Here is a 12,250-nt window from a genome sequence, read left to right as displayed (position 1 = left end):
GTTTTCTCCTTCTATTGTACATCAGTCTGGTGGACTCCTGCCATAAACAAGGTCTCCTTTTCTTGTAGGAGTGAGTCTTGGTTTTGCTTGGGATGGCATGATCCATGCATTCTTGTAGGTGCCCGTAGAATGCATTAGTAAAGGATTTTGCAACTTGGACAGCGTCATCCTTCAGCATGGGGGCTTTGAAACTTTCCACCTCGGTCTTAAGTAACGTGAAGTTTACTTTTGAAAAGTTTTTCATGGTGGTTTCCTTGTCCGCGAATGGGGGCGGAATGTGGATATCCAAAGCGATTTGTTTATGGTCAGATCTAACCAGCGAGGGGTTGACCTCCAGTGTGGAACACCGGTCGCCCATGTTGGTGATGACCAGGTCCAATATGTTGTCACCTCTGGTGGGAGTGTTGACCAGTTGAACCAGGGCGTTGGAGTTTATAAATTCTAGGAAATTTTGGGCAAGGGAGTTAGTACTTGAGTAGTTCTCCCAGTTAATGTTTGGGTAATTGAAATCACTCAATATTAGGGTGTTTGGTAGGACCTTTATGTTTCCCAGTGTTTCCAGAAACGTGGAATGAGGGGTCCTGGGACATAGTGGCAAGCTACAATATAAACTGCAGTTTTGCCCATTGTTAGTTGCACGTGGATGATCTCTGTAGCATCGTGCTGTGCCACTAACCTGGAGGTGTGGGTATCCTTGATTAATATGGATACGCCCCCACCTTTTGTATTTCGGTTTGGGTTCTGTGGCCGAAATGTGTGGTATGAGTTGTAGCCTGGTAGTGCTGGGGTGCTCTCTGGAGCCTTAAACCAGTTTTCTGTTACTGCACATATATCGTTTTTCTCCATACTGAGAAGTGCTTCGAGTGCGTGCATTTTGAGGTTTAGACTTCTGGCATTGAGTAGCATTACCCTCATTTTTTTGTTACTTGTGCTATTTACGGCAGTGGGTTTGTCTTTTGAGCCTTGCCTAAAAAAGGCACTATGGGGGTGGCAAGAGCCTTGGCCAGTATTCAAAAGCCTAAGGGTGACAGGGGCAAGCCATCTCTAGCAAAGCAATGTGGCTTGTTGAGCATGTCATCCCTGGCAGACAGATACTGGATCCCCTTTAAATGACACCAGAAACTTAGTCAATTGTTGAAATAGAGAATTGTTTTCTTTATACCGTGGTATCATTCTTGGTGAGGGCAGGATGCTATCAGGGTCAGGGTCATACTGGCCTGGGCTACTTGATCAGAGAGCTCTTCTTCCATGTCCCTTCATGTAGTTCAGGGAGGTACGTCTCAGGTCATTCACACCAACATGGACAATGACAGAGTCATATTTGTACTTGTTCTGGAGTTACCCGAGTGCTTGTGTTATGTGGCGGAACCTGGCACCCGACAGGCAGCTAACAGTAACCTTCTCCTTATTCAGCCTAGTGAGTGTGACGTCAGTGTGCCTGACTATAGGTCACTTATTACTAGTATGTTGGGTATGTTATTTTGCCTTAAGGGCTGCGATTGCATGGCACACTGGATTTGTGAAGTATGTGTTTCATGGATTGTGTTGGGGGGTGAAGGTTGCTTGGATGTTTGCTTTGGAGGTCTCTGTTGGTTTTGCAGATTTTTATTTAGAGCCTCCGAGTATGTTTTCATGTATTTGTGTGTGTTTTTTGCTGGTGTTGGTTTAATGGGTCTATGTGAGACTGGTACTGTGATGCAAGTATTTCCCTTCTCCTCTTGACTGTCTGATCCAGTCTTGGGTTGAGAGAGCTTAGCCTCCAGTTTGGCTGTATAATTGCATCTCTCACATGTAATAGTGTTTGGTGGTAGGAGGAGAGGGTTGTCTGTGTACATGGGGCAGTTGTAACATTGCCTCAAAATGCCCAGATGCACCAACTGGACTGGAGAGTACACCTGAAACTGCCCTTTGGACAATCCTGGATAGGTACAGTGAACTGTTTTACTGGATGGCTGGTAAGGTCAAATAGAGAGCCTTGTCTTTCTGTACAGTACAGGAGGGTCTAGTGCTAGGGTTTATAAGTGCTTGCTATGCCGGGCTGAGAAATGAATGGCTTGAGTGCTTAAGTTGAAAGTTTGTCTAGTTCCAAGGGAAAAATTGAAGAGAAGACTTTGTGGAGCCAGGAATAGTTTTACCCTAGCTAACCGGCACTGCCTGGCACGGAAAACCAGGCAAATGCGGTATTTATAGCAGGGAAATGAAAGAAATAGAAATTAGCCCAAAATGGCCAATAAACTACTAATTTCTGGGCTGAAACCACTCCTTCAGGGACAGATAGACTGCTCAAAGCTCCCCTCTCTCACAGGTGAACAGAGAAACATCCTTCTATCCAAGTAAAGGTATGGGCAAACACAGAGATTTGTAACACAGCCCTGAATTCAGCACTAACCTGAAAACTGGACTATACTAGCTTAGAAAGGCGGGAAACAAGTATTTTTTTTCCAGAAAATAAAGCAGATACAATAAAAAAAAAACACTTTAAATGCACAGAAAAGGATACTTATTGTTATATATCGCAGATCAGAGTTGTACTCAATGCCCCTAGTAATAAAGTAGAAAGAAACACAAATACAGTAAAAGCAGATGAATAAAGTGCAATTTGTTATATATATATATATATATATATATATGGGTTCCTATCACTTCATCGAACTGTGAATTCACCGACACTCACCTCTTCGACACCAATCCATCGACGTCCATATCATCGACAATTCCGGTAAGCGATCTTCCCCCTCACAGGACCCATGGTAGCGCTTTAAAGGTAAATTATACGGAACCACGTACACCCTGATCGGTGTTACACAGGAAGAAGCGCTACCATGGGTCCTGTGAGGGGGAAGATCGCCACGGAATTGTCGATGATATGGACGTCGATGGATTGGTGTCGAAGAGGTGAGTGTCGGTGAATTCACAGTTCGATGAAGTGATAGGAACCCATATATATATATATATATATATATGTATGTGTGTGTGTGTGTGTGTGTGTGTGTGTGAACAACAGAACACAAACAAACTAATACCAATTAACCAGAAAAAAAACTCAAAGCCCTGTTCCAACAGTCTTCAATCAGACAAGTTCTAACTGCACACTCCTGCTACTGGCATGCAGGGGAATCATCTCCAAAAAAAAGATGGCCTGGATCAGTGCTCAAGTTATACAAACAAAGCTAGATTCAGCAGGCCTGAATCTGGTCTCTGCTACAGCAAGAAGGCACACCAACTTCAGAAAGAAACAGTTCAAATAAACAGGCACAATAAAGCCTGTGACCAGAAATTCCCAGCTCAGAAGGGCAGAATCCAGCCGCTCCTCCCACAAGAGTGCAGACCACAAACCCTCTTAATGTAGAATAACTGGCCTGAAGCCCAAGTGCTTAAGCCAGAACTAATGCACTTTTAGAATAGCAGACACTTGGCCTTCAATCAGCAATTCCCAGCTTAAAAGGAAGGTTATAAGCTACCTGTCCTGCCACAACAGTGCAGACCACAAACCTTATTTATGTAAAACACCCGTATGAAGCCCAAGTGCTTAAACCAAAAGACTTAAGAGTAATAGTTACAATTTAAATCAGGCTACTACCAAGCAGTAATAAATGCAGCAGAATAAATAAAACTGAATACTTTTAAGAAAAGCAAAATAAAGTAGGAGGAACCACAAATACAGGAAAAGCAGATGAATAAAGTGCAAGGAGAGAGGAAGGAAGAGCCCAAGTGGGTTGGCCTTCTCAAATCTTCCCTCTGTATTAAGTAGAGAGAACACTAGACTCAGAATATGATCTCACTGTACTTGGTTAAATGAGCAAATGAGATGGATCTAGGAGGAGTGTTTAAATACAGACTTACAGGAGGGTCGGGCAATTCCAGAGCCACCAACACAAAAACAGAGAGGGTGGGTGGGGATCTAACTGCAGAGAGCCACACAGCACACTGTTCAATGAAACACACAATTAGGAAACGGAAAAAAATGAAAATATAGTACTAAAACTGCAAGTTTGTACTTAGCAGAAGACTAAAATACACTACTGCAAGTTTCACTTAACTTCAGCTTCTAATGCAGATGTTTGTAGCCAAGCAAGTTTCTCAAAGGTTGAGCATAAAATGCACTTACATAAATTGCATACCTTACTTCCCATGGCAGTTTTAGCCCTTATATATTTATGCACTAACAACCCAAAAGTGAGATGGACATGTTGGGGCATGTACATGTTGCCCCTACCAATTTAGATAATTGAGACACAGTTAAACGAAACAGATATCAAGCAACATAAATGTTGAATAATTAGTAAGTAATACATGAGTAGATGGTCACATTGGTTAGAAAGTTTAGAAAAGGCTGTAAATAGTGTGGAAGATCGAGTGAGCCTGACAAATGAAACAAAATATGAAATCATCCCTATCTGTATTAAAAAAATAACTTCAGAAAACATTAGTTTGAAACTGAGATACTAAATCAGCCTCTAAGTGATCCCTTGCTGTGCTTCTTAGGCAGGTGAACAGGTGAATATTACTTGCCAAAATTATAGCCCTGCAGTCTGTTCTGGGTTCTGTCAAAGACATCATATTATAGAGCAGGTGATCTGAGATGATCATATAAAGATGACCATTTGGACAAGGGCAAATATTGCAAAACTGACAGATCAGACACATTTATAGCTGTGAGAAAGAGGAGATAAGTCAGCCTTGGCTCTGACATCCTCCCTCAAAAGAATTTTATGCATTAAACAGGCATAAGATCTTGGAGAAGCTCCAGTCTTTTTTAACAAGATTTTAACACTCTCAAAAAGCCACTTGGAGATAGGTAGTTATCACTGTGATTTATAAAGACAGGATCCAGTCTCCCAGCACTGTAAATATATGCCAATTTCAATTCTAACTTTTGACTACAGGTGTTTAACGAATATGTAAGAAAAACAAAGGGCTGTATTGGCAGTTGTTAGTAAAACCTTCAATAACCAATAAAATAAAATGAACACGAAAGGTATGCACCTTTGTAAAACACTCTACTTCTTCAGACCATTAAAACAACAATAAAACCTTTCTTATATATGCTTGTATGCAGATAAGGAAGGGGGCTTAAATGACAAGGACTCTAAAACCTAAATTAAGGAGAAGACCTCATTTATTTCGCTCTTGAAAGATGTTATGTGATTTTATATTTCTTGTTTCATTGGTTAGCAATTTGATATGGTTTAATATATATACGAAAGGTTTTATTGCTGTTTTAATGGTCTGAAGAAGTAGAGTGCTCTACGAAAGCAAGTCCAATAGGATGAGGTGCCCAAAACAAAACCAATAAACAGGAAAAAAGCACCAGCAAGCCGTATCCACCTTAAAACATGTGTTCCACAGCAAGTAAAGCACAATGCAGCACACAATGATAACGCTGAACTACTACCAGTTCGTTTTAGTCTCCAACTTAATCAGAAAAATGCTGACAATCCAAACTCCTCCCCATTTACACCTTTGCAAACTGCCAAAACTTAAAATCATGTGACATTGAATTCAGTGTTAACCCTTTCCTAAACATACCTTAAAACAAGCCTAATAAGTACAACTTTCCCCTGTTTAAAACACTTTTAAATATCTAAAAACACACTTTCAAAACCTGTAGTAAATAAACTGATATAAAAAAAAATGAATGCATGTTATAAATGAATAAATTAATGTAAAAAAATCAAGTAAAATCAATCTTGTTGAACAATATTTCAAACCACGTGTGTGAAATTCATAACTTTGCTGCTCTTAATTTTAAAACTGGGGCTAGGGAGACCATGTTGTTCAAACCCAGCCACCTATTGGCTTCCAATACCAGTTGCCAGTAAACCTCTCTATATTCCAACATGGTCTCCCAAGAACCACCCCCTACCATCCATTACCACTTCATCTAATACAAAAAAAGTGTAAGAAGCACCTTCACAGCTCAAAGTGTGTTTATATAATGCGTTTCTGTTGTTACCCCTCCTAATGTCGTAAAGGTGTTCATATATTCTTTTCTTTAAACACCTTTCTGTCTTACCCATGTAAAATGCTTTACATTCCTTACAGGTTGCAATGTAAACAAGTCCCTTACTTTCACAATTAAAATAGGATTTAGAGGTAATGTGTCTATTCCTGTTACTGACAGTAATTTCAGAAGTATCAGCTATAAAAAAGGGCATTGTTGGCATGCTCCACACTTGAAGGTACCCACTTTTCTAATTAAGTTTCCCCCAAGTTTGGTTTTCCATAAGGTCCTTAATACATCTACCTTTTCTGAAGATGAATTTTAGTGGAACATCAAATTTTAAATTCAAATCAGAGAGCATGGAAAATCTGTTCCATTCCCTCTGGACAATGTCTCTAATGACCTGCGCATCACCACTAAAATCCACAATAAAAACATTCTCACAGGAGTCACTGTCCCCATTGCTTGTTACCCTTTCTTTTATACCTGTATCACCAGAATATAAAATTGGTGTAAATCTGTCCTTCCTATGCTGCAATACTTCTTCCTGGATTTCCTTAATCAAGGTCTCTGGGTATCCTCGTTCTAAAACCATACATTTTAGTAGGTCACACTCATCCAAAAAAATCATTGTCGTCAGAGGTCATTCGACTACCATGTACATATTGACCCTTCACTATTCCTTTCTTTTGGAAGAATGGGTGGGCACTAGAAAAGTGCAAAAATGAATTACAATACGTCTCCTTCCTGTGTACTTTTGATTCAAACCCATTACTACTCTTCCTAATATGGATGTCCAAAAAGTCAATACTGTCATAACCTACCTTGTATGTTGTTGTTGTTGCTTTCGGCTTTTCCCGGTTAGGGGTCGCCACAGCGGAACTCTGGTCCGCTAATGATTGGCAGTAGATTTTTACGTGCCGACTTGCCGGGCCTGACGCACAACCTTCAATGAAGGAACGCCCATTCAAGCATAACCTACCTTGTATGTAAATCTAAAAAAAAAAATCTGTACTGTTGGAAATGTATTCAAAGAAGTCCAGAAATTTCTCCTCACTATCTGTCCAAAATATACAGATATCGTCAAGGAAACGTTTGTATAGTGCCCAACAATCCTTAAACACCGAATTAAACAGATACTTTTGCTTCCACCAAGCCATCACTAGGTTTGCATAAGTGGGGGCACACATGGCCCCCATGGCAACTCCCTTTAACTGTCGAAAAAATTCCCCTTCAAAACAGAGAAAATTGTTTAATACCAATTCCATTAAGACAGTAAAAACATAAATTTTTTTTTCAGTAAAATTATTTCCGTTCCTTAGAATCTCTTCAAAAAACTCTAAGCCAGCTCTATGGGGAATAGAAGTGAAAAGGTCCCCCACATAAATAGTAATAAAAATGACTTATTTGGTTATCGGTTTGTCATTTACACTTTTTAAAAAAAATCCCATGAGTCCTTCAGCTTATTACACACCCCCACAGACAGGTTCTTTAACCTGTGATCTAAATATTTAGCAATGGGTGCAGTGACAGACTGATCAGCAGCTACAATGGGCCTCAAGAGGGGATCTTGTACATCTTTGTGTATTTAAAATTAAGAGCAGCGAAGTTATGAATTTCACACATGTGGTTTGAAATATTGTTCAACAAGATTGATTTTTATTTTATACATTCATTTATTCATTTTTAACATGCATTCATTTTTTATATCCATCTGTTTATTTACTATCCATCTGTTTATTTACTACAGGTTTTGAAAGTGTGTTTTTAGATATTTAAAAGTGTTTTAAACGGGAAAGTTGTATTTATTATGCCTGTTTTTAAAGGTATGTTTAGGAAAGGGTTAAAATTTAATTCAGTGTCACATGATTTTAAGTTTTGGCAGTGTACAAATGTATAAATGGGGAGGGGTTTGGATTGTCAGTATTTTTCTAACGAAGTTGGAGATGAAAATGAACTGGTAGTAGTTTCAGCATTATCATTGCGTGCTGTGTTGTGCTTTGCTTGCTGTGGAACACATTAAATGTTTTAAGGTGGTTACGGCTTGCTGGTGCTTTTTTCCTGTTTATTGCTCTACAAAAGCACTTACCTTTGTGTTCACTTTATTTTATAGATTATTAAAGGTTTTACTGCCAACTGCCGATGTAGCACTTTGTTTATCTTACATAATACTGTCTTGGTTCATGTGCTTGTGACGCCCCTGCACTGGCCCAGTAATCAAGGAGCCTCAATCCTCACCACTGGAAACAATGAAGGACATGCACAATGGGAGGATGACATGTACACGCACAGTAAAGTACAATTTCCCTTAACAGCACACAGAGATCACAGTCAGTCTGGGGCGGATTTATCCCTCTTTCTCCAGATCCCCAATAAGACTCCCCACTGGCACAGCTATAGGGTTAAGATCTCAGCTGAGGGGTCAAGCCAAGACCTCCAGCACCCTCTCTGTCCAACCAGTGCTTCGTGTCCCCACCCAAGTAGCTGACAAGACACACACACTTTGAGATTTGACTTACATACATACACACACATGCACACACACACACCTCTAACTATACCCCCTTCTGCCCAGACTATATGGTAATTACCACCGCCACCAACCCCTCCTTATCAGCTACTAGAAGGCCATTACAAAGGGTGACCAATCGTACTGTGTAATGTTACTATTATCCAAATGGTAAGTGTGACCAAGACTTGCAAGGCTATTTAGGAGTGGCCTGTACAGTGTCACCAAATACATATGCAAATACCCTAAGAGCTTAAATATGTCTCACAAATATCAGCCACAAAGATAGGTTTAAAAGAACAAGACAATACTCAATCAACAGAGTAACTGCAGAGTTCAGAATCACAGAAAAAATTTTAAAACAACATTGCAGGACAGTCTCAAATACATGCAGAAAACATCTAAACTAATCTTTACTATATTCCTATCTAAAAGATACTATGCCCTAAATAACTTACTTGCAGAGCAACATGCAGGCAGAAGTGCTGAATGGATGTTTCTAGGTCCAAAGCAAGATACACAATGCACGGTCTCTCAGAGTTCTTAAATTAATATCAAACATTACTGCTGGGTCAGCTTGGATGACACCACTTTTTGTCACTTGCCTTCAGTTCCCAGGCTAACAGAAACCAACATATCTATGTTAACATATGCATCTCTCAGATGTTTGCTGAGAACTGGAAATCATAAAACAATTAAACCCTTTTATTTTAGACCTAGTAATTACTTCTCTCCAAGACAACAGAAAAACCTCTAGCTCTAGACATTGTGTCTGCTTCACTGAAACTGAGAAACAACACAATCGTAAAACACTTTAATTTCAACTTATTTTCTTTAAGTTTTGTAAGTTAACTCTGTATGCTCCAGATTCTACTATTAAAACATACATTTGCACAGGTATATAGTTTGTATACATTTCTATTCTTTTCCAGTAGGGTGCACTGTGGACACATCCTTGAAGTTCAGTACTGTATAAACCCTGTTCAACACACACTTCTGCACTAGTAGTTTAATATGCACATAACATACAGTTATCTTACATTTGTAAGACAAGCATATAAATCATTAATATTCACAAATTACATAGAATTATTTACAAATATCCAGCTAGCTGGGCTGGCAGTGTCACAGTGCTGTTGAATTCTCGCTTGGTTTTTCATATTATTTTGTTTATTGAATATACTGATAAATAGTTTAAATGAGGAGATGTCAACTTTGATTTATCAAGATCAGGGTGTTTATCGGAAGTAGGCAAACTGCAGATATTACCATTAAGGCACAGTGCAGCACATGATCTATACAAAAATTAGCTAGGGATAATATCACTTGATACAATAAAGGAATTTAACAAGAAAATTGGTGATATCAGCATGCAAAACTTGGGAGACTGGACATTCCTATCTTCTGATTAGCTATAGCCAAATATGCACAAGGGTTGGCTAGCAAGCATTAAAGTAAATGGAATATTATCAGATCCCTTTCGTTTACATAGGGGTACAAAGAAGAGATGCCCAATCTCTCCCCATTTGCAAGGCATGTGGAGTCACTGGCTCCAGCTATATGGGAGTCTAACATAAATAGTTATAATTGGTCATTCCAAGATTTTTTTTGGCAAACGATCTACTAGTATATTTCACATTACTGGAATGTAATGTTCCAAAGCTTATTTGTTGGACTAGAAGAGTTTGAGGCACTTTCAAGATACTGGAATGTAATGTTCCAAAGCTATTTGTTGGACTAGAAGAGTCTGAGGCACTTTCAAGATACTAAGTGAATTTAAACAATCAGTAATAACTACATACCAAGCACAAACTGACAAATCTGAACCTCCGGCGTATTTCCAATGTCTGCTGCAAGTACTTAGAAAGCAGACTAGACAAATAGCTCATACATCGACCAATTCATAAAACCGGGATTATTTACTCTTTTAATGTAAGCGTCGTCTTCCACACGAAGTAAATACGGGCGTCCTACATAAACCTTTTATTGATGTCTGCAAACAGATAAAATCCATTTGAACAGTGACAGATGCATCAATCAAAACATGATATGATCCTGTAAGAATCTTATTAGGAGAAAAAAATGTCAGTGCAATGACAACGGAACTGTGTTTCTCCACGCCCGTGTAATCAACAAATTATCCAAGAAATATATCTGTTCTAGCCTTGTTAACTAACTAACGCAAGCTCCTTGCGTCCCGCTGCCTCCTGAATTTCAACACAAAACTACATGACCTACAATACCCCATGCTCACCAGATGAATGGAAAGTCCGGGTAACTCTTGCAGCCAGCCGGTGCCCTGTGAGAAACGTTTCTTCATGACCCCTAAACTGTTCCCCATCACATTTTGCATATTCCCATCGAAATCCAACCCGAAACATAGTACGAGAGGCAGTAAAGGCAGTGCGGCGGGCTGCACTGGAGGCAGCCATGATACATCAGTCATGTGATCAAACATTTGCGTAATAAGTGACCCCACTTGAGAAATGACGGAAGTGATGATTTATGTGCTTAGTCTGGCGCTCAGTGAAGCTATGGTTTGTATGCATTAATAAGATCTATAGATGCCTACGTTAATACATAAAACAAAGCTCTTGTCTGCTTACAAATACGCTTACTAATTTGAAAATGGCCGTTTTGACTGGGGGTGGGGAGGGGGTACCGTTCAAAAAGATTCAGCATTTTTCCTATCAGCAGCTGGAGACGTTTATGCTTTTGGATATGGTGGCTAAGTGAAACATGATTTTTTTTTCTGGCTGCAGTCCTGGTTGTGTCACTATTGGGACAACCTATCCGTTTTTCAATAAAGCAACTCCAGTCTCTACTACAGTTTATGATGGTGCTCGTAAAATTAAAGCAACGGCTTTTACAATAAACTTACTAGCCATCCATGACGGCTCTTAGTTGAAATGTCAGCACCCACAATTTGTGCCAAGTCGAAAACACAGGGGAAACAGAAAATCGAAGATCATTCTTCTCCTTTAAACCTATTCTTTTGGGTGGGCAGACGATTCTAGGATCACGACTGTTTTACGAACTATGAACTATTCCTTCCTTGAGAATTTAGACGCGGAAAATACACACTGCAATCATCATAATTAATATATTACCCAAATAGAAGTCAAATGGGCAATTCAGCAACAGGCGCATATTATAACAATGTGGGTCTAATGAGGTGCTGTATCTTTGAAGTAGCTCGACAGTTTCTAGTAAAATTTTCTGTGCAGCAAAAAAAAAAAATATATATATATATATATAAGGTCCGCGGTGGTTTAATGCAGGGAAAGAGCACTACAGATGCGATCTTTGCTCTGAGAGTGTTGATGGAGAAGTACAGAGAATGTCAGAAGGTGTTGCATTGTATTTTTGTAGACTTAGAGAAAGCATATGACAGGGTGCCTAGAGAGGAGTTGTGGTATTGTATGAGGAAGTCAGGAGTGTCAGAAAAGTATGTAAGAGTGGTACAGGATATGTACGAGGGTAGTCTTACAGCGGTGAGGTCTGCTGTGGGAGTGATGGATGCATTTAAGGTGGAGGTGGGGTTACATCAAGGTGAGCACTGAGCCCTTTCTCATTTGCAATGGTGAGGGACAGGTTGACAGATGAGATCAGACAGGAGTCCCCGTGGACTATGTTGTTTGCAGATGACATTGTGATCTGTAGTGAAAGTAGGGAATAGGTGGAGGAGACCCTGGAGAGATGGAGATATGCTCTAGGGAGAAGAGGAATGAAGGTCAGCAGGACTAAGACAGAATATATGTGTGTGAATGAGAGGGAGGATAGAGGAATGGTGAGGA

General features: G+C 39.7%; 1 protein-coding gene across 1 annotated transcript in view; it reads right to left on the bottom strand.

The window, feature by feature from the left end:
* The window catches only part of FDX2 (ferredoxin 2), a 367,672-nt gene extending 356,733 nt beyond the window's left edge, over positions 1-10,939 (bottom strand). The window contains exon 1 of the mRNA XM_044084580.1: positions 10,708-10,939. Within this exon, the coding sequence (XP_043940515.1) occupies positions 10,708-10,885 (178 nt within the window). The 5' untranslated portion in view covers positions 10,886-10,939. The remainder of the gene's footprint in view (positions 1-10,707) is intronic.
* Between the last annotated feature and the right edge of the window lie 1,311 nt (positions 10,940-12,250).

This window comes from Protopterus annectens, chromosome 9.part0 (assembly GCF_019279795.1).
Source record: "Protopterus annectens isolate FY-2018-M chromosome 9.part0, PAN1.0, whole genome shotgun sequence".
Classification (NCBI taxonomy): domain Eukaryota; kingdom Metazoa; phylum Chordata; order Ceratodontiformes; family Protopteridae; genus Protopterus; species Protopterus annectens.
The sequence above is the reverse complement of the archived record's forward strand: the minus strand, read 5'-3'. Positions and strand labels throughout refer to the sequence as shown.